The sequence below is a fragment of the Bemisia tabaci genome, chromosome 1 (genome assembly GCF_918797505.1).
Source record: "Bemisia tabaci chromosome 1, PGI_BMITA_v3".
In the NCBI taxonomy this organism is placed as follows: Eukaryota; Metazoa; Arthropoda; class Insecta; order Hemiptera; family Aleyrodidae; genus Bemisia; species Bemisia tabaci.
Genome location: NC_092793.1, coordinates 50,964,773 through 50,988,968, shown reverse-complemented (window position 1 = coordinate 50,988,968; position 24,196 = coordinate 50,964,773). Strand labels below are relative to the sequence as shown.

General features: G+C 38.9%; 1 protein-coding gene across 6 annotated transcripts in view; it reads left to right on the top strand.

Annotated features, from left to right (window-relative positions):
- Window positions 1-17,326, top strand: part of prage (RNA exonuclease prage) — a 94,380-nt gene extending 77,054 nt beyond the window's left edge. For all 6 annotated transcript variants that reach the window (XM_019049282.2, XM_072302664.1, XM_019049281.2 and 3 more), the window contains one exon: window positions 13,431-17,326. In XM_019049282.2, the coding sequence (XP_018904827.2) occupies window positions 13,431-15,202 (1,772 nt within the window). In that variant the 3' untranslated portion in view covers window positions 15,203-17,326. The remainder of the gene's footprint in view (window positions 1-13,430) is intronic.
- The last annotated feature ends 6,870 nt before the right edge of the window (window positions 17,327-24,196 follow it).

The window sequence follows — 24,196 nt, the reverse complement described above, 5'->3', positions numbered from 1 at the left end:
GAATAGGAGGATAAATAATATCAATCAATTATTACCATGGAGTAAAACATATGTGTAAGCATACGCGTCTGAAATGTTCGTACTCGCAACAAATATTTGTCAACGAAAGGTTGATTACAAAATCTCTGCGGTTTTAAAGTGCTATATACCGACAACAAAGCCATCAGTGAGTCATCGATTTGCCACGTGATTTCCCCATGTAGCTCACGAGGGAACATATTTACTCCCGAAAAATCACTAAAAAATGTAGCAATTTTTTAATAATGTGGAGCGAAAAATTTTCCAGGAGCTTTCAAGGAAAAAACTATCAACTCGACGGTTTCGTTTGTTGTGTGCACGATAATATCTTGAGCAGTGGCACAATTATGAGACTTTGATTTCTATCCTGACAACGGTGCCATACTGACTAATGGGGCAGGGTCGGAACATGTTTTCGTAAAAATGCTCTTCAGAATGTCCCCGTTGCACACCCACATAGCTAATCTCAAGTGGTTCTCTGCAAAATGGCAGTGTTAGTGCATATGCTTCAATAAGTTGCATCACTGATGGTAGCATTTGTACACACCAGAAAGAAGAAATTTGAGTAAATCTATAATTTTAAATTCAGAGAGGATCAAATCGCTTTTGTAAAACTTGTGTTTGTTTCTTTCGCACGAATGTTTGCAACGTGCTATCACTCGTAATTTTAGGGTGGCAAATTTTTTTTTTCTTTATTTCCTTCTACCATTAAGTACTATAATAATTACTATTTTCTTTTCTTTGTTGGTGCAAAATCTCAATTTTATTTCAATATTTGCTACAACCAGTCAAGCTCATTCGAGCCGCAATAAGTTTAAAACTTTCCAATCTCTTCCATAATGAATCAAACAAGTAACCAAACTTAATCCCGGCATACTCGATTTGGGTGCGAAATCCACTCAATCGAGGGTCAAACATTTGAGCCCCCCCCCCCCCCCCAGTCAAATTTAGTTTCAATTGACTCTTTTTTGCGGAACTCGAATCGACGTTTTGTTTTTTTTTGTTCAAGCTCGCCAGTATGGGAGGGCAGGTAGGGTCTAATTTGATGAATTTTGATAAGATTTAGAGCACTATTAAAGGTTCTTGTACTTTCTCAACACCCCCCCCCCCCCCCCCCAGCGAATGCCTTCTCTTAAGACCCTCTGCTCCATACTAAGATTGAGATTTGGCCGAAAGATCGTCTCCGAATTCGTTTTGTACAAACGAACATGCACCCAAATTTTTGAAGTCGATTCTCATGGATCCCTCTCTTGGGAGTCTGTGGAATGACAATCCGTGATCCGTGGGAATGCAGCGCCACTGCGGCAGTGGTAGGAAAGAGCACCCGGTTAGCGGAGAAAGTGGACTGTATACTGTATGACTAAGCATGGAGGAAGTGAGTAATTACTCGCGAAAACGGAACGAAAGAGAGAGGGAAGTGAAACGAAGAATGTTGTCGATGCTCAAGGGATAGATGGCTGAATTCTCACCTTGAACTCTGAAATTATGAGCGGGACTCGATGGGGGACGGACCTCATTGAGCACCAAGTTTATTTTTACAAATCAACCGCTCGATGCCACACCAGGTTGCCGAACTCTCCCGATATTCTCACTCGGAAGAGGGAATCTCGTGGGGTCGCAATTTCCGACCACTGATCCTAAGACAAAGGTACCTTCTGTCCTTCTAGCTCAGCTTCAAGTGATCACTCCTTTAAAAAGCGCTGGATGCAGGAAGGGCATTTCTTGGTTGGTCTCAAAATCGTTTGTTTCTCAATAACGTTTCACCCGCGTTCTAAGTGAAGCAATTGTATGTAATTCGTTGTGACTTTTACTGAATATTCTTCATGATTTCACAATGCTGGAAACGGGAAATTTCAGAAAATTCACCCAGTAATTCTCTCTCTCAAGGATAGAATTCTCTTAAATCTCCAATTCCAGTGGCTGCGCGTGAGCTGAAACTTTAAGGGAATGAAATTTTTAAAAGCAACTGGGGGAGTCTGGAATCCCTTTCCCCCGCAAGGGAGGGCCTGGGGGTTCGCCTGTAAATTTTTTGAAAATTAGGTGCATCGAGAATGAAATTTTTCAGCCGTGTTAAAAGTAAAATGTCACAACAGTTTTCTACTTTTGTTTCTGGTTCATTTTTCTTTAATTAATGGCGTAGGAGTTTTACGTCTACCTGCATCGACGGACGAAATGGAGACCACCAGGGGGACTGCCTCCCAGAATTGAAGATAATATCATCTGGCCCCCCCCCCCCCCCCCCCAGAAAATGTGGATGGTGGAATAAAACATTCGTCGAGGATATGTATCCCTTCTAATTTAGAGTTTTAAATGAAAACATCTTGCTCACTCAGTTAGGTAGTTGTTTCTAAAATTTGCATCATGGAAGCCTCCAAATTCGTCCAGATAGAGTGAAAATTTAAAAAAAAACTTCAGACTTGTTAACTTTAACAATTCGAAAGTATTTTGTGCTAGAAGTAAAGGAACAGCGTAATCGTTCCGCAGAAATTGATGGAAAATCTGCGTCACAGAAGCCTCATAATGCGTCCAATTATAGTTGAAATCATAAAAATTTTCTGGAAGGGAACAGACTATCTGGTGGTAGGAAGGCCGGACCGGCTAGACCCTCTCCTTTCCCACCTAACTACGCCTATGTCTGTCAGTAAAACATTTAAAAAGTGTTATAAGACGTAGCGCAAATTTTTTTCCAGCATCGAACACCAGCTTTGTCGATAATTTTTATCTTAAAATAATCGAAGCCAACAATAATGCGTGAAAGCACGGGATAGTTATTTTTTGTTGAATAACTGTGATAGTTGGAACCTTTAGAATAGTATTTGAAAAAGAGGAAAAGTGTTATAAAAAATTGAGGAAGCTCGTTGTCGTATAAATAGAATTCTAATCACCGTGCGAATCACAACAATTGTATCAATAACCATTACTGGATTTAGCATTTACTATCCAAGGGCAGGGAAAGTCGAAATTGAAAGGTTTATACCTATACAAGCGCATGACCCGCCGTCGAAACGGTTCGCAAAATAATGCATTCTTGGAATCTATATATACCTATCCAAGTTTCGGTCAGGTTTCCAAATGAGACCACCATCAACTTTCGCAGTATAACTTTTCCGTTATTAATTTTCCTAGAAATAGCGTTCGAGAAAGACGTTGTTAAGGGAGGGGGCGGTTTGAAACTTAATTTTCGAACAATTCCAGAAATAACATTTTGAAGCGATTGTTTCCAATAACCCAACTTATCCGTATATGGCTGCGATACAACGGTGAAAAGTTTCCTGTTTCTCCGTCTTTCCTATTCACCTACGAACTGCCGTCTTTTTTACTTAGAAGCAAGGGTCACTGCTTGGGTAATTATAATATAAGAAGAACTTTCTTACTGAAGTACTGAACTTACTGAGGTGAGAATTGCATGGACCTTTGCCATAGGCTCGCTCTTTGTTCCAAGAAATAAGGAGGTGATGCTCTTTGAGTTCCAGCTTTATTTTCAGAGCACTTCATTGTTTCGTTGCAGACGTTCGCATCTTAATCATTATGAAAGTACAGTGAATCCATTTTTAATGATCAGATAGCTCCACTCATTAGACAGTTGATACATTTTCTCAGTCTTCTTATAACAAGCAGTCTTGATACTTTCTGTATTGATCATACTTACACTGTTTGACATCTGACAACGGGAAAATTTTCCTTTTTTCTCTATTGTTTCCATTTACTCACTTGTCGTAATTGTTCTGCACTTTACGCGCATCCGCTGAAAAACAGTCTGGATGGTCAAAATCAGACTAATGCAGGCGGAAGAAACGACAATTAGTGATTTCATTTCCTTATTTTCTTTTTTTCTGTCGATGAAGCGTCTCGTAATTCAAATTCGCCTCTGTCAACAAACATGAAGCCTGGCAAGCATGAAACCGTGCCCTCCCCCATAGCTCAAAGAACTAAGGACATCCATAGTCGCTTTCCATGACCTATTCTTTGGGCGTAATGAAAATTCCCTAGGCGTGTGCACAAATTTAGAAATTTTCTGCATAGCCTCAAAGGTCATTTTACTATCATGTGTGATCGGTTAACGAAAAATGAGAGTGGTAATTTTGGGTTCGAATCAGTTCATTATAATACTTTTAAGCTTTTGAAGCCATTATTTTGTTTTAGATCCAGGACTAGACATGTTTTATGTGTATAACTTTTCATATGGTCATTAGAATTACTGAACAAGAAAAAATATTGTAGATGATATAAAAGCATGTCGTATGAACTCCAATGCATGGATAAAATATTCTTCGGAGGGTAGAGGGTAAGTTAAATCAGTCAATAAAAGTTTTGATGTTAGCTTCGCAAAATTATAATGAGGATCGAACGAAATGAAACGTTAAGGACTGAGGATAAATGCCAAGACAAGCATTACGTTACTTGATAGCCAGGTGGGATTTTATCAAAAATATGCGCCCTCACGGAATTGCAAATGTTGCAATGGCGTGACAAGTTAGTAATGTTCGAGAAACGAAGGATTAATATACTCCCTCATTTACCCGCGTATTCATTTTTGCCGCTCTGAAGCGCAATGGTTGTACGTATATTCTCTGTTCAGAGGTAAGAGCGCTCACTATACGTAAGCGTGTAAACTTCTCCAGTGAAAGTCAACCGATTTTTTTTTTTTTTTTTTTTCATGTTTTCCAATACCATCCAGTATTTTTCTAGCAGCGATATGCCAGTGGAAATTAATGTGATTATTACACTTACATTTTAAATATAAACAATTTTGGAACTGCTTTGCGTTTCCTGAAAGTTATTCATTGCGACATTAAATTGGACGTCCTATTTGTCTAGTTTTGACGTCTTCAATAGTCATTCCTAAACTCATTGCGTGTGGAAGTGGTTCTATTCTAACCACCATCCAACACATAATCTAAGCGTCAGAAGCATCATGTTATTGACGGCGAATTTGATTGCACAATATCTCAGTTTGAAAGATGTTTTATACGAACGATAAAATCAAGCCTTCATAACTGTAACGAAAAAGGGTATATTAATAGTAGAGTATCTCCACCCCAAGTGTCACTTTTTACGTGCTTCCTGAAAGTTGGCAACACTGTTTTTTCTCCATTTAAATGTATGTAAAACAATCGATTCTTGGTAAAACAGCTTGTCTCACCTAAAATCGATATTTTAAATGGATTGAAAGGAGCCAAAACAGTGTTGCCAACTTGCAAAATCATCACTGCTTAAAGGTCACCTCCTAGAAGGTTTCTGAAAGTTTTTTTTACCTCTCATAGTTTCTATGAAATATTTACACTCTGAACAATTCTAACCAATTGTTAGAAAGGGAAGTCTGCTCGACGAGGGAATGAAGTCCGCTTTTTGCGCGAAGAAGGTTACGGCTTCCCGGTTCGCTCATGTTGGCGCGATTGTTCTCCTAAAGTACGAGGCAAAACTTTGGACGGAGCACACGCGAGGCTCGATGGTTATCTCACGAAAATGGTTTGTCAGAGTTGATATAGGACAAGCTTCAACTCAGCTCTAAACTGTTGATGAACGCAAAAATAAAATAAAATAAAATAAATGAATAAATTTAAATTTTTTAATGGTAAAAAATAAAGGTTTCTTCAAGACTTGACGAACAAAAATTTTAAAGTTTTTGCCAATACAAGTACTATTTTTAATATCGTCCTTTGAATATACATGCAACGTTTTATTAAAAAATATTGTACCGAAAAGTCTGGCAATATTCTGATTTTAATGACCAAATAGACGCCGTCTTATCTGGGTTTATGTCCGAGAGGTGTCTGATTCGCTCATGCTTGAAAGGTTATGAATGCATCAATCCTCAAATCTTGATTTAGCTTCAAAGCGACCCGAATAATTTTGCGTAGGATTTTGTCACTATAAAAATTGAAGTTTTCCATCTTGTTTCTCATGCACCGATATTCAACTTGTCCGTATATCACAGAATTATGTCATGGAAGTGGAGCTTCATAGATTAATGACGGGTAATCACATCCAATCAAAAGTTTCCATTGGCATAGTAACTGATGTAACGCACATTCAGAACACGGTTGATGACGTCATTCGAAAGCACATAGGTTTCTTAAGAGGTGACATTTCACATTACAAGGGCGTAGAAAATTGACATCCGAGCAAATCTTAATTTTCTTCATTTTTGGGGGAGGAGGTGGGATTAAGGGGTTATTTTTCAGATTACTTGATTAAACTAAACATCTGTGACCCGTTCAACAGATCCATTAATTAGACGTCATTTGAAGATGGAACGTCCAGAATATTGGCCAATGGAAAGTCTTGGCAATGATGTTGAAAGAGTGCTTGTCGCAGAAGGCCCCCCTCATTGTGAGCACCGCTCCACAGCATCGTTTGGATAAGAGAACAGCAGCACCAGCTCACTCACTAGTGCCCCTTGACCTAGTGTCATGCAATTGTTTTTCCAGCGAGTGAGGGGTTGGAGATGGCGAGTGAGCCGGAATTATCTTCCCACCCCGTGTTACCTCCAGTTCTCCTTTCAAAAATCAAATGAACTGTGTGAAACCAAATTAGGCGCCTCGTGAATATTTAAAAACTCTTATCGAATATACTGAGTTTTGCGACAGCACTAACCATAATCACCGAAAAGTTTATCGAAATATTTAAATAATCGGATAGTTAGGTATCCTGGTAAAAAATCGGCGATGCGAGCTGTGTTTCAAAATACCATAGGAGTTCTTATAGCCGACTAAAGAAGGCTATTGAAAATCATATAGCTGGCTGTAGAAAGCGGAGCACATCATATAGCCGGGCTATACGAAGCTATAAAAAAGTATACAGTCGGGCTATAGTTCCTATCGCCGGGCTTTAAACTTTATCGCCATTGGCTATTAAAGGCTATAAGAAATTGTGTAGAAATTCGTGTGCTTTGGAAATCATTAAGTTTGATACGGAACTACCTTAATTTTTATAAAACACACATTATATTTTCCTTTAAAATATAATTTTTTTTTCATCAATTAAAATGAGATGGTCCATACAGAGTGTGCGAACATTTCAAAATCATGAGTTGAAAAACGCTGACTCCGCGAGATTAAATATTAGAGCCTAACACAAAGCGGAGCGGCGACGCATTGGTGCCTACAAACCTAACAGGGATACTTCACGCATTGCGCGGCGACGCACTGGCGCCTACAAACCTAACAGGGATACTTCACGCATTGCGCAATTTGTGAAGTATCCCTGTTAGGTTTGTAGGCGCCAATGCGCTCTCTGCCCGCCCGCCGCGCCGCAGCGTGCCACGGCGTCTGAAGCAACTATTTCACAGAGGTAGAACACATAAGGTAGACTGTGTGGTAGGTAGTTCACATATAGAGGTATTGCACAGTGTCATACGAAATGGCAGGCATCCTTCAAAAGTACGGAGCTTTCCTCGCAAAATAAATCAAGATACTACGGCACAAAAAGAGAGTGGTAGTCCAAAAACTCACTAAGTCCTAGTATTCAGTCCTAGTATCTTTACTATACTTATTGTGCAACTTGACAACGTTATGATGACTACAAGACTCAAGGGTGGGCTGGTGTGGGCTATCTGCAAATCGAAGCAGGTGCTAATTTATATTCCGAGTCAACCGCCCGTTCCACTATTTGAGCTTTGAATCCTCTTCAATTGATCATTTCGGTATCGAATAATCGGTTTCGTGAGGCGTTGCGTCGGTCGAAGCTTCTGCTCGGACAAACCAAGTCCGTCACGTCGATTTTGCAAACCCTGTCGCGTTGTGTCTTCCTACCTCCGCCGCGTGTGCAAACAATCGTCGAAAATGTGTCAAATATGGACGAGCATTCTTGAATCCCATCCAGATTTATGCAATCATTCCGGCTGACGATGACGACACTTGGTTCCTCAAGCAAGATTTTCCTTGTACATAGTTTGACCCGTCTTGATTATAACGGATTTGAGTATATGTCGCAGGCAGTCGGCGCGGTGATCGCCAGCAATTTGTAAACGGCATAATGTGCTAATACGTCAAAAATTACAACAACTCGCATCGACATAAAGAAGGTTACGTCCGTAAGGCACTTAAAGAGCGCGACCACGGCTTGAAGCGCCTTCAAATCCTGTGATACTCCCCGCTTTGTCGGAGCGTTAGTTTAGTTGCGTGCCCGAACCAAACCCAACTGAGGTCGATGATCTCATTTCACGCACTCTCGAGTGTGTCGGCTGGTACTTTGAAACGTCTTATAAGAAAATAAATGTCTGTTAAAATGCCATGTAGAATAATCAGCACTTTCTATTTTGTTTCTTTACTTCTGAATTTCTTCACTTTTTTATTCCATACTAAAATATTGCAATTTTCTGGCGATTTTTAAAAGCACGCGACTTATGAACACTTGGGATACGGTTTGCGTTAGTTATGCACGATTAGCGTTATCTACTCTATTCTGCGTCTCTGCCTAGAACCGGCAGATATGGGACGCACAAAATGTTAGGTAACGCTTTTTGAAAAACCCGTCTTGCGTCTCCGATGCAAACCAAATTTCCGTGCACGCTTTTTAGAGTTTTGTAGTTAAGTTGGACTGCATTTTGCAATTTGGAACTATAAACTCTGGCTCTTCTAGAAAAACACTTATGTGCATGGGGACACTAATGGCACATACGTTGTTTTTAAACCGGGCAAGAATTTATAGTTCCATAAATTGCAAAATGTAGTCCAGTTGATGTTAGTTTCGATGTTAGCGAGTAATTTGAAACGGAAAAGCCCATCCCCATTTGTTGAAATATTTAATTTAATAAATGTTTAATAAATCCTACGAAAAGTACTGTTTCATTAATACGGTTGAGGTCAATGTCCAGTCAGGATAGACAAAAAGAACTATTGAGCGAGCTGGAAGTAATGTTCGCATTCACCGTTCACATATCCTGGATAGCTGTTACATAGGCTGTAGATTGGTTGCCTCTTTTAATTTGTAGCATATTGTCGGCTTAATCTCACAAACATGTTCGATTCGTAAACTTTAAGATTAGTAAAGGGAGCTCGTGAGAGGATTATAACGAGAGGATGAAAACATTACTGATAAAGGTTTTATAAGTGGATTCTTCATTTCATTGACGTAAGGGGCGTAAAATATTTTGTACTTCATGTATCAGCCGATGCGCTTGTTATATTCTGAATTATTGATTACAAGACTTCATAATATAACTCTAACTGCTTCCCGATCCGACCTCCCAAAGGCTTCGTGCTTCAGGCGATATGCGTTTTTTTCGCATTACTTCTCTGCTTTCATATATAATGGAACAAGACTTAATGCTTGCACTTACGTCATAAGTATATGTCAGTGTATGACGTATACTATAATCTAGATTAGGTGATTGTAGTGACACGTACAAATTAATCACTTATAAATTACTAATAATTTTAACATTTTCTTTTAAGAATAAATTGAATCCTGGTGTTCTAAAAAAGTTTGGTAAAATTGAACCATTCGGGTCATATTAAACCTGTTTTTTTCGCCACACTACTGAATTATTCCAACTGCTCAACCGAATGTACTTTATTTTCAAGATGAAAGTCACGTCTTCATGTCATCGGATCGACAGAATGTGCGGGGCCAACCCAGATAAGACAGGAATATTTAGCCAATATTTAAACAATATTGTTTTGGTATTTATGCAAACATTGGGCCAATATTGGTTAAATATTGAGCCAATGTTAAAATCGTACACCATCTTTCCTTTTGGCATAAATACTGTGCCAATACTTTGGCTGAGAATACTGTGCCAGTACTTCAAAGGGAAAGTATTTGGATATCAATATTGAGACAATACTACACCAATATTGAATCAATTTAGGGGTTCGCAGCTAGGGGATGGTGGAAAAGGGTTAATTGTGGAAATAATTTTAGAAACCATGAAAAATAAAAATAATGACACCACTGGGATGTTATTGAATCGATTTTGCAGATTAGAAATTTTTCATCCACCTTGGGGTTTGAACCCGGGACCTACCTAACACTAACCGACGACCCTACCGATTGAGCTTCACTAAACGATGTATTACAGTGACTTAAAACCGGTATTTAACGTCGAGTTGGACGGGCAACTAGGATATTTTCCATCTGCCTGGATTTGTCCGTGTATTTATTTTACTTTTTACTTTACTATATTTTTTAAATTTATTTTATCGTTTTACTTTGTTTTATTTCCTTGCTGACTCTATTTTTTTTTTTTTTTTCAAGCACTTCATTTTTTTTCTTTAATTATTTACTTCTTATTCCTTTACTTTGTTTTGTTTTACTGTAATTTATTTTAATACTTCATCATAATTTTTTTGACTTCAGTTAATTCTTTAAATTCATTCTATTCTTTAACCTCATTTAGTTTTTTCCCTTATACTTTATTTTTTTCTTCATCTCAGTTTTTTTACTTCATCTCCTTGCTCCCTCTAATGTTTTACTTCAGTTTAGTCTTTGACTTCATTTTATCATTAATTTGATTTACTTCATTTTATTTCTCTTCTTTTGTCTCTGTTATTCTATTATTTCCACCATTCTATTATTTTATTCATTTTTTTCTCTTTAAATTTTTCATCGACATTCTGAGATGCATTTTGCATTTGATTGTAGTTTGATGTCTTCCTCATAAAGACTATGCAGGTGCGATTGCCATAATCTCACAGCTGCACAGCTACTAAGTGCAAGTTCTACAGGAGACCAATAAGCACACGAGATCAAGAATTTCTTCTTCAGTTGAATTTAAATGTTTCATTAGAAATTTGAAAAATAAAAAATAAACAACCAGATGTGAATGAATGATAACATTCTCATTCAATGATAATATTCACAACAGTACATGAACTACAAACGAAACAAAAAAAGAAATAAACTGAGATCACGCGCAAATACATTGAAAATGACCTCAAGGAGGTGGAAATTCAACAATTTCTTGGGAGGCAAAAAAATATATATTATATTATATTATATTAAATTTGACAACAACTGCAATAACCTTTATGAATAATAAGGTTGAAAATAATGGATAATTGTTCAGAAAGAACACATTTGAGCTACGTCTTAAATCTAAGCCTTATTATGTTTAATACTTTTTGTTATGGGCAGGCATTTAGTATGATGACTTATACCGATTAGGATATCGAAAATATTTTAAAAATATTTTGAATAGCAGTATTATTGTTTAAAATATTTTCAAAATATTTTGAAAATACTTACCAATGCATTACTGTCTTTTAAAATGTTTTTAAAATATATAATAAATATTTTGAATATAAATATTATATGTACTGATATTTTAAAAATACTCTCACGATATAAATTTTTACAGTATTGAAATACAAATATTTTGAAAATATTTTTATGATGTTTTGGGTAAACATATTATTTTTAAAAATACTAAATGATGATTCTTTAAATATTTTCTAAAAAAATAATTTTGATTATAATATTATCAAAATATTGTCAGTATTGTGTAAATATTGCGACAGTACTGACAATATTTGCCCAATATTGTAAAAATATTATGTCTTATCTGGGAACGCATAAGTTCGCTGTGGTCTTTCGTTCTCTTCTTAGATTTTTGCGAGATCAAACAAAAAATTGTCTCCGATCAGCTCGTCTCACCTCTGGAATATATCCGTAAACTTTGTCGAAGACAATTAGACGAGCCGTGAATTCCGGTAAAATATTCGTCTCAAATATTTAAACTAGCATGCGTAGCCATTGTATTGAAATCTGCACACTTGCTTTATGACCTGTTGTTTTTCAAACTTCCGTGATTTATTCTTCATGGTTTTTTCATAACACGCTAGTAAGCCTCTCGTGTTTTCAAATACCCACTTTGAGTCGTGAATAGGAATAGGTATACATTTTTATCTATGGCATAAATTGATCTTCAAGGTTTCGCAAATCTATAACCTTGAGCTGAATATGATTACTTTGCTGAAACAGCTGATCATGTTTTTCTTTCAAATCAACGAGTAGTGAAGGAATAAGAGCCTAATTTTCTTAGCGAAACATCGATGAAATTACTGTGCTCATGTTGAAAATGTTAAGCACAGTATATTCGTGTTTTCAACTTCAAATCGCGATATTAAAAAGTTCATATCTCAGCTCTCAAGTTCGTTGTTTTTTATTTAAATTATAATAACGATGAATGGTATACACAGAAAGTAATATGCCAAAAATTCCGTTAGCTATGGCCGTCCTAATACTTCAGCTTTGAATTCCAAATGATTCAGTTGCATCACTGACACTTTCGTATTTTCTCCATTGCAGCGTTTGGAGGTGATGTTTCAAACTAGCCTACTGCATGCGTTTACACTGAGAATACAGAATTTTCACAATTAATATTGATCTTCAAAATCAAGCTCCTTCAATAAATGACTTGGGCAGAGGGAGGAGGTATAGTTAATGAAGTTTAAAATATTTTCCGAAGGATTTCTCTCCGTATTATATTCCAATTTTGACGCATTCAAAATACATCGACAAGTCGTAAAACTTTAACTTTACTTATAAAATACTCCCTAACCCGACATTTGTTTTGATTTGATTTTGACATGAATAATGGATATTTTGCATGTGCAGTACCGGATTTAGGGGATGGCCACATGGGCCGCGGCCCATGGCGGCAAATATAGGGGGCGGTAAATTTTGCAATTTTTTTTAAAGTAGGTATCAAAAAAAGGGAGAAAAAAATTGGACTCACAAAATAAATTACAAACTAGAAAAGGCGACAAAATCTCTCATTTCCTGAGAGTAAAAGTATAGTAATTTCTAATTTTGTCGTCTTCCGGTGATACAAGAGACAACACCTTTAATTAGTCGAGTTAAGAGAGAAACCAAACACGCAATTTAACCTGGAACGAAGCGGCGCGGCGGTCGGCATGAAACGCATAGCGCCTACAAGACTGCATGAATACTTCACGCATTGCGTCAAACACAGTGCGTCCAGAAGCGGTCGGTGTGAAACGGACAGCGCCTGCACGCATTGCGTCAAACACGTGCGGTCAGCTTGTTCTTTCATAGTTTTTCCGTTTATTTCTTATAAATGGAAGGCCTTGTTCACACAGTGATGTCACTCTCAGGATAGCGTGGGATATCCCCTCCATTCCGGCCTCAACTTGAGTGCTTTTTTGAGCTTGGAAGTTGATTTAAGAGAAAACCAGTGGCACCATCGTGTTCCTCGCGAAATTTTACACTAAGAATCAATAGTCAAATCGCAAATACCTCACACGTGCAACATCTGCATTGGACTTAGAAAAAGCGAACTGCTCAGTTCTCTAGGAAAGGGTTTAACAGGGAGCAGCTTAAGAGCGTTTGAATGTCTATACGATGTTTGTCCTTACAAAGACGAATAAGATTCCAATTAGAAAGACTCTAATGTATTGGTTCCCAATTAGAAAGACTCTAATGTATTGGTGTTTTGTGTGTTGCAGCCGATCCAGGCGGAGACGAGAGCGCGACCAGCAGCGGGAGTGAAGGTAACAAAGAGAACACGGGCTACGTGAGCGAGCCGAAGCAGCTGACGAGGCGACAGAGGAAGAACCGCGTCAAGAGCAAGGATTCGCCGAAAACGGCGAAAGCCTCGCCGAAAGCGGTGCCGACCCGGAGCAAGCAGCCAGTCTCCAAGTACCGCTCCCGGCTCCACTGCGACGATGACCGCCTCTTCGACATCATGCGCAAGTACACGCTCCACCCGGACCAGTTGCTATCCCTAGGGTTCCCGGTGGAGAGCACCCTCTACCCCGGGCGGGCGATCTTCTTCAAGCAGCCCAACCTGAGCGGCCCCTCCCTCTCGCCGTCGAGCTTCGACGTCAACGCCTCCGAGTTCGTGCCCAAGAGCCTCAAGCTCATCCGGGACGACGACAGCAACTACAAGAACATGGACGACATGTCGAGCACCCTCCGGAGCAACGCCTCGGAGTTCGTGCCCAGGTCCATATTCAAGCGCGGGGATTTGAGCGAGTGCAAAGAAACTCGGCTTCAGGCCCCGCACCCTCACAACGACAGCGAGCGGGATCGCGATCGGAGTCCCGTCGTTGTGCCCTCGAAGATGTTGGAGACGTCGACGGCGACGCCTCGGAGCGACTACTCCAGTGCGGTCCTCAGATCCAGCGCCGAGATCGACAGGAATCGGCTCAGCTCGGCTGCCTCCGAGTTCGTCCCCAGGAGCTGCAGCGAAGCCACCCTCAGCAGCAACGCCAGCGAGTTCGTTCCCCGCGGACTCTACTCCTCCTGCTTCTTGAACAAGAACCAGAGCTACTCCAGAGCGGACGACGAGTCGAAACTAAGCAGCACGGCCTCGGAATTCGTGCCCAAGTGCAGCTTCTCGAACGTGCTCAAGAACTCGAGCGAGACGGAGAACATGCTGAACAACGCGTACAGCATCCGGCGGGCGTTCAACGTCAACAGCGAGGAGAAGAAGTGCGTGAGGTGCGGCAAAGGGTTCTTCGTGACCCCCTCGGGAGAGTACCTGACCGAGGAGCACTGCATTTACCACTGGGGGAAGCTGTTCCGACCCCTGTCCGGCGGGGAGCCGACGCACTACGCCTGCTGCAACGCTCACAGGGATTCCAAGGGCTGCTCCACGGGGAAGCTCCACGTGTGGAACGGCATCCAGGCCGGGGTCAACGGACCCTTCGAGGGCTACGTTCGAACGAGGCCCTCGAAAAGCGGGACGCCCAACAAGAACCGCGGGCTCTACGCCCTCGACTGCGAGATGTGCTACACAATCAAAGGTCTGGAGTTGACGAAAGTGACACTGGTCAATTCGAACGGGCACAGGGTCTACGATTGTCTAGTTAGACCGCAAAATCACATTATCGACTACAATACGAGGTATTCGGGCCTCACGGAGAAGGATTTCACCCGGAAGAATATCGTCGTGAAACCGTTGAAAAAAGTTCAGAAAGATCTGTTAAATATCATCAACGCAGAGTCCATTCTCATCGGGCACTCCTTAGATAATGACTTAAGAGCTTTAAGAATAATTCACTCGAGAATTATCGACACGTCAATTGTTTTTCCTCACGCTTTCGGTCTTCCTTTCCGGAGATCGCTCAAGTCATTAGTCAAAATCTACTTGAAACAGAACATTCAAAACGAGGAATCTGGTCATGACAGTTTCGAGGATGCAAGGTCGTGTATAGATTTAATTTTATACAAAATTCGCTGTGATTTCGGTTCACTTTCCGAGCCCTCCCCTTGAGCCCATTTGCTCTGCACCCGACTTCTTCAGGGACGCTGATTTTTTCATTCGCGGTTGTGGTCAGGTCGTCCGATGAGGGAAAAATAACTACGCTGCATCCGTCGAGTGATGGTGGGCAATTTTCTCACGCATCATTCCAGCAAATCTCATCTTCCGTCGTTAAATTCAAGGTTTTGAAGCCTGGTTGCAACTCGAAACATCCATGTATTTATATTGTGTTCATATAAGTTTCATCGATTCTATTCCCATCTTCTCTATTCCTGCCAATTGTTCACTAACTATCGTCTTGCAAAACTGATACGGTGTAAAGTGGATGATATAGCTGTAAACATTTTATCAATTTTATTTTTTCCTCACTATGTAAGTTATGTTACTTTTCGATTCAAGATATTTTTCCTCAATTTTTCTCTCCTGTAGTTAATTATCTGCTAATTTCAAGAAAAACAGTTAAGATTACTTTACAGAGCACGACACGATGATAAAAATCTGAACACCCTAAGTGATTGATGACTGATTGGGTATTTGTATACCTGGAATGTTATTTAATCTTAACTGTGTGTCATAGACTCTCATCGAAGACCCCAATTTTTTCTTACGTTTCAGCTCATTTGTGTACATACGGTTTAGTACTTTTAGTTTATCCTTTGTTTAAATAATCATTTTAACATTATCGTAGAAAACATCACATACCAAACTTGATGAATGATTAGGTGTGGCCCCAAATGACGATTATTTTTATTGACAATTGATTCATTTTATCTGAATAATTTTTTGTTTCAACAATACTGACAAAGACAATGTGAAATGAAAAAAATGCATTTTTATCGTTGCCGACGATTCAATATGCTTATACAACTACCAATGATGTAATGCATATGCTGAACATTAATAGACATAAAGCATAAAGCTTTAGTAGTTGGATATTGTTATAAGACACCGAGCGGTGACAGGACATTCAGAAAGACCTCAATATTTGTATTAGTGAAAAAGTATATCTAAATCTAATTTAAGCTAATAATTTCTATCCTAGCTTTTATTTTTGTCCTTTAAATACTTGAGTGAATGTATCAGTTTTGCAAAACATTTTCAATTATTTTGAATGAACTACGAGGGGACTTGTATCCTTAAATTTTCCTAAATCCCGTACATGTGTGAACAAAGAGGGCCCAGCCAGGAGTCACTCAAGCACTTTTCATTACAAAAAAGCATGAGATTAAGTTAAACCTAGCAGCATGCTTTACATAGGGTAAAGATGTTCATTCCATTTCTGCGTGCATTCGTGTTTGTGCCCTCATGATAAGATCATTTTTGGCAAATATTTTTGAAAATCAAAATTCCCTCCTGATCAGCAGTCAAAAACATTGGCAGGAAAATGAAGATTATATGAAAGCTTTCATTATTACAATCATAAATTTTCTCTACTTTACTTAAGAATTTTCCCCTTAATAATTTACAATATGCAAAAGAACTTTCAGAGGATTTTTAAAGAAAAAAGTGTATGGCGCACGAAAGATTTCTAATTTTTGATTCGAGAAAGAAAATTAGAAAAAGGAGAGCGAGTGAAAAGTTTGTGATCTCTACTTATACCTTCGTACTTTTTTTTCCTTTTTGTATTCTTTCATTTTGATTTATTTATTTTTCAACGTTGTTTTTTTATCTTTTTTCTAGTTTTAAGACGATATTCGTAAAAGTTGTTTTATTGTGATAATTTCCTTCAATTTAAATTTTTTAGTGAATGATTCCCAGCTTGAAGAGAATTTGAAGAAATCTCCGAGTCATTGGGTATCATGATTTTTTACACCACGTTTAAGTGGCAAACATGAATAAATACATAAACATTTTATTGTTAACGTATCAAAAACCTAAAAAATAATTATAAAAAAAAGTATAAAATAAAAAAGTCATTCTCGCTCTAGGCAGCATTGCTTGAAACTAAAAGGGGGAAACTATCAATGAACACATTATAATTTTCTACATGTTTTAACAGATCTGAATAATTTAAAAGAAACACTAGGAGGGGAATGTATTCATTGTTCAATTTGTTTTGACTGTATCCTACCTATTACGTTAAAGAAGGGGGAAAACGAGAATTAAAAAAATGAAGATAAACCCAGAAAATCTGAAGTTTGTTGTATTTTTTCCTGCAATCCCCTTTTCCTTCCGCCCCAGCCTCTAAAAGGGGCAATTGCAAGTTGTACCATGAATTAGAGAACCGGGGTATATGTGTAAGGAGCAGATAATCTTATTGAAAAAACATGAAGATACTGATTTTTCGTTTTTTCTTATCAATTCGTGGATTAAAAAGAAGCTGTGTATTTAATCAAGACCATGCAATTCAAGCATTTTTGCGGACGAGCTCTGAGACCTCACTTCGCATTGGTGGCTCAATTGTGATTTGCCCTCTTCTCCGTACTAAGATATATTATCAAATATCAAAACTTGCAATTGTCCCAAAAAACAAAACCTTTTTAGTACTCTCCGGCTAAGCATAAATGGATTGCATTTTGCGAAAAGGAACCAAGAGTATTCCGATGTTGCCAGGCTTGTTCAACTTACATTCTTTGCAATAAGATTACTGCAATCTTGCAAAAAATTAAATTCACACAGATAATTTTCTTCTAGAATTTATAATTCATTAGGAGTAATGATAAAACTTGTTCAGACGATCAGTTTATAATTGCAAGGTAAGACAATTTACTCAATCTTAGCGACACTGGATGCTCTTGGTTCCTTTTTGCAAAATGCAATCCAAATGATCTGTGCTCAGATGCACGATTCGAAGTAGAATTACCACGACTCATGGTCGGCGCATAGTGGATCGCAGAGGCGGATCCATTTAAATGATGAGGATTTCCTCCATTTAAACCTATGCTGAATAATCGATTCTTGTCGGAGCACCTGGCTCCACAAAGAATCGATACTTTTCCATAGGTTTAAATGGAGGAAACCCGATGTTGCCAAATTGCTGGATACGCCATTGCTAGATCGAGCCAATTAGAGAGATCGGACATGAAATATTTGACCAAAACTGCAAATTTTGATGTTCACTCTGTCACATTTTAAATTCCAAGGGTTGCTTTTAGAAGAACATTTTATACGAGGAAACCGATGAAACCACTTTTAGAACTTCAAAGTCTTGTATAAACGGAGTTTTAAGCGTTTAGAGTTTCCACATTTTGTCCGACCGCTCCTATTGACTCGATCCACTGTGCGGCGGTGCAGTGATATATAAGTATAGTAATCTATCACTTTCTCTCGAGATGCACAGTGCAAGTGTCCTAGGAATGAGGTGAGGATGAAAAGAATAAAGTGAATGTATCAAATATTGTAATTTCTCAGAAATCTTTAAAAAAGTGTGATGAATGAGTTATGAACTAGCATGTTATGCATACGTCTAATCGAGTCGTGGCATAACTTAAACTCCGAGTCGAAATGTTTCTGACTCGAAAAGTGACCGAGAGATTCTTTCCAATGTATGTTAGTATCAGAACATTGGAGAACGAACCTGTCTGTCTCGATTACTTCGAATTCATACTACTTATTTTGTAATTTTGGATCCTCGGAGAGCCTTGTCTGGTGGAGTTCATAACGCACTAACCTTTATTTCATTCTCAAATAATGATAAATAGACAAAATGGTTCTTATCATATGTAAATTAAACTAGAGCGAAGCGCTCTTAAATATATTTTGAGACGCGTAGCCGTTGCAATGCGGCGTTGCTAATGATAGCGGCTGGATGCAACTATTCGCGCCCAGTAGTTGTCCGTGTTGCATGTAGGCGCATTTGAAGGCGCTCACAAGAGCACTGACTTGACACGTCGCGTCGCCTATCTGACATAAGGGCGTAACTACACCTCGCAATGAACCCTGTCTTCTATACAATGCAGTGCTTGTCCGGGCTCATCTCAATGTGTAGTTATGTCCTTCTGTCAGCCGGACGACGACGTATGAGGTGAAAAGCTCCACGACAACGTTCCTGGAAACTGGATGAGCTCGGTAAAAGTAAGATGGATGGACTGATAAAAACAAAGATAATTTTGCTCCCATATTGATGATATATCACTTCAAGTTAATTCGTGATCGAGTTGAAGGACACCTCAATTCAAAGGCAACTGAAATATTAGTCAAATTTATTTAAATGAAGCAAATTAGATACAGAAGTAGCACCAATTGCCTGCATTCATAATTCTCACGCTAACTTTCGGAAACTTTGGCACCATGAGGTGTTCAAATGCATCGTCTTATTAACTAACCGACATTCCTGAGATGAATGAGGGAAAAAGTTAGGTCATTTGGATGTATTTCTGCCAAACGGAACTATGTGCATTAAGACATGAGTCCTGAGACCATAAGAATAAGTGCATAACACGGCTCACGTCATGATGCACAAAGTTCCGTTTGATAGAAATACGTGCATTCGAAAACCAGAGGGAATAAATAATTACAACTCAAGGTTTTTTTTTCAAAACTGAAAATGCTTTGGTGACATAAGTCAATTCGCAAGTAAAAACATTTCGATGGTGAAACTCCGAAACCACATATCTCGGATTGCGACGTTGCAGACTTCCTGTTATACTTTATTTTTTAATTGGAAAACTACTCAACGTCAATTCTTGAGAACTTCCGTGATTTTTCTTCCCTGTGCAAAGAAAAATCTGTGAAAATTTCAAGAAATTACAATGATTTGGTGCCCTTCAAAAAAATAAAATGAGAGCGGAGATATTTAGACACCGCAAACGAGATACGTGTTCTGGTTGTTTCACCATTTTTTTGCTTACTGGAAGCCTTAAGAGCTCCACGAAAGCCCAAAATTCGTAGATCCATCAAAAGCGGCGCAATTTTCTTGTACTAAGAAGATACAAATGCCCATACACTGAAAAAAAAAAAAAAAAAAAAAAAAAAACACATTGGATCTAGAGTCCAGACTCAACAACAACAAACAAACATGACAAGAAACACAAACAAACACAGAACACATTGACAAGAAAAAATACTCTTGATTCAATCAGATTTTTGCTTAAATCAAAAGGAAATCCGCTCAAGTTAAGAGGCTTGGTTCTTGATCTAAGCAATAATCCGATTGAATCAAGAGTATTTTTTCTTGTCGATGTTTTTAAGAGTCTGGACTCTAGATCCAATGTGTTTTTTTTTTCCAGTGTACTTTCCTTGCATGGGTATTCTCTGGAACAGATTCATTTTGGATTTTGTGTTTAAATTTGAGCCATGCAACAAGGTTCTGTGACACGCGCGACTGACTAGCCGTTGAGGAACACCCTTGACTGATGTGCCACGATGCTTCGAGTCGTGATTTTTGGGCACTCGAGCTTTGACTGACCGAAGCCCACTTGGCGCCCGGGCATCGCCGCATCGGACAAGTGGGGCTTGAAACAAAAGCTGCGAGTGAACGCGAGGACAGAGGATACTGGACGCGTGTGATATAACGTAGAGAGGGGGCCATTCTGCCTTGCTAAGGAAAAACGTCGTATGAACACTCGAGAGTTGCCAAATCTCCTCCGATAAAATGTTTATTAATGCGGAGAATTATCAATATTTTCCTTGAAATTTTCGGATGTTTTGGATCAAATTACAAACAAAATTACCTGAGAAATTTGAAGGAAAATATTTGAAAATTTTCTTGAAAATTAGTGATTTGTCAAGGGAAATTTGGCAACGACTGAAGGATCATACGGCGTTTTTCCTTAGCTCGGCAGCATTGTGTCGCACTGTCACTGTCGCAGGGCCCGCGCGCGCGGTCGCACCGGCCACGCAACGCGGCCTGTCGAGCGTTTTGAAAGCTTCATTTGCCGTCGATTGACAGTATCGGATGAGGTAATGGGTAATCGTTTTCGTGGTTTGTCTTCACTTTTCATTCGACGCTTCCATCACCAGCCATGGTCTCGTAGAAGATAAACAGTGAGGATGCGCCTTTGTCCTCTGGTTCTCAGCTGGACGTATCTCCGTCAAATGAAACTATGTGCATTAAGACATGAGCCCCGAGACCCTTAAGAATATGTGCATAACAGGGCTCATGTCATAATGCATATAGTTCCGTTCGACAGAAATACGTCCAACTGTGAGAACTGCCCTGCTCTGACATCATACATTTTGCAGAAAACGGAATACAGTCGAGTTAAGACACATTTTTTGGCAGGTCAAGAATTTAGTATGTTAGGGCATGTTCATACATAAACAATAGTCTCTTTCATATTCCTCTTTGGGACTCTGTCGACCCTAGCCGCCCGCCAGTCTCCTATCTTCAAACGGAAAAAAGAGCATGGGGTTGTTGGATCATATGGACATTCCCAATTAGTTGTTGTAGTGCCCCAATAAATTAGGTTAATAATTCAAATATTGCGGTATACTACCACAATTAATTGGAAATTTTCATATCATCCAACAAATTGGGGTGATAGGCACCACACTTTTAGGGGATACTTTTTCTTCCGTGAAGATACTGGTCCTCTTGTTCACAGTAGTCCTAATCAAAGAGTGCCGTTGAAAAGTTTAACTCGCTTATTTCCACCCATCTTAGCACTCAGGGGTCGTTTATAAAAAACGTGAAGTTTTTCGGGGTTTTCGACTTATCTGGCCTACCCTATAACACTTTTGTGACATAAAACTCTATACTTTACACTGGAAAAAAAAAAAAAACCGCTTGGATCTAGAGTCCAGACTCTTGAAAACAATGACAAGAAAAAATACTCTTGATTCAATCGGATTTTTACTTGAATCGAAAGGAAATCCGCTTAATTTAAGAGGCTGGGTTCTTGATTTAAGCAAAAATCCGATTGAATCAAGAGTATTTTTTCTTGTCATTGTTTTCAAGAGTCTGGACTCTAGATCCAAGCGGTTTTTTTTCCCCAGTGTAACTCGCCAGAACAACATGGCGTAATGCTTTCCCCGAATACTTCCTCCTCCTTTGAACATTACCTACTTTATAAACGTCCCTGTAATCCTGAAAACAAAACTCGGAAAATATTACTCTTATGGCCGCTAAAGATTTGGTTGCGGAATCTTAAGTTTTATACATATTTCGTTAAGTTTCCAGGAGAGAAAATTCCTCGGTGATTCGTTTCTCTATCGAACGGTTTCATTCCTCTCGTCGCAATTTTTGGCCGGGGAAATTATTTTGTCGCTGGTCGTGCGGACAATACAACGTCGTCGGACACACGCGGCGCTCCGCGTCAAACCAGAAACGAGGCGAACGACTGATAGTCGAACCAGGCTTTTTCCTCCTCCAAATCGAAACAAAGCAATCAAAACCGGGGCTCTGTCCAATTGTTGTGAGGAAACCTTGAAACCGAGTATTAAGATTAAGGAAATGAGAATGGGCCACCTCCATTCTCCGGTGAGCGGGGATTGGGGATACTGAAACTGCACTTCGCTCGCATTGTTTTCAAATTCGTTTCGAGTGCTCCTTGCTCTCATTTTGAAGCTGCTATCGAGGCGCACAGCACGGGAATGGCAAGGAGCGTAGATGAATCGAACACAAAAAGTCTAGAAGTCTATTGGGAAAGTTTATGGATCAGTTACGCTAGTCTTACAATTGTATTCTGATAGTTTAAGGCTTCCAGGACTTTATGTCCACATACTTCCGTCCACTTAATAAATGTCTACCGCTATTTATGTCCACTAAACGTTAAGTCCAGTCTTTATTAAGTCCACATGATTTAATGTCCAACCATGAATATGTCCAAAATTGTCCAAATATTTTTTTCTTCTCATTTAAATGACAGGAACCACCTCAAAAATAAATGCACACTACTACTATCTTCATTCTTACAGACATTTCATTCATGAATCAAGTCATGAAAAAGAACAGACTCTAAGAGCAGATAAAAACATATGTTCATGTGTACACTGCACGGATATGATAAGATGAAAACCAAAGCGGGAGCCTAGGAAACGCTCCAATGCCAAATATTAGACATTTTTCAGTAACAGATGCAGTCAAAATTGAAAGTCCTCTTTAACTAGTAATTTCGTGCGTCTTCAATATTGTAGGATACTGTGCAACGCCTCTGACGCGAAATAGTTGCTTAAAGCGTTGCGGCGCGGCAGGCAACGAGCAAGCGTGACACGCGCATAGGCGCCTACAAACCTAACGGGATACTTCACGCATTGCGCAATGCGTGAAGTATCCCGTTAGGTTTGTAGGCGCCAGTGCGCGTTCTGCGCTGCTAACACGCCGCTCCGCTCTGTGTTAGGCTCTAATATTTAAACTCGCGGAGTCAGCGTTTTTCAACTCATGATTTTGAAATGTTTGCACTCTCTGCATTGATTATTCCTTTTAAACTGATGAAAAAGAAATATGTACTACTGGAAAATATAATGTGTTTTTTGTAAATATAATAGTGGTTCCGTATCAAATTTAATGATTTCCAAAGCATTCAAATTTATTCTTTTGTGTTTTAGGCTTTTACTGTGCTGCAGCGTGGTGTAAGCGCAACCAAACGCTCAAAATTGGACGTATTTGACTCAAGGAGGTCGATGTACAAATAAGTTAAACACAAAAAATTGCGTGCTTCTTAGTTTTTTTCCTCTTTTATTAATTTTTGAATAGTTTCTTTCATCACAACTACGGCTCATTGAGATTCATATTGATGCCATTGCTTGGAAAAGGTTTTGCAAATATTTACCACGTTTTAAAAATGTAAATGTTTTTAAAATGAAGCAATCATTTCATTAAAATAAAGAATGTACATTTAAGGCATATTTTATACAGGAAATTTCAAGGATAGAAATGAAACCAAGTATTTACCAAAGACAATTTGAAAAGATGAATCAAAAGAAGAAATTAATATTTCATTTAAAATATGAGTTACGATAACAACACCTTATTCTCTTTTAATTTTCTCATTTCAATATTGTCAATATAATTTTACACGCGGACTAAAATATGACGCTTGAATTTGATTTTAGTGGACTTTACATTTGTGGACTTAAGTCAGTGGACGTTTAGGTAATGGACTTAACAATCGTGTGGGCTTTAGA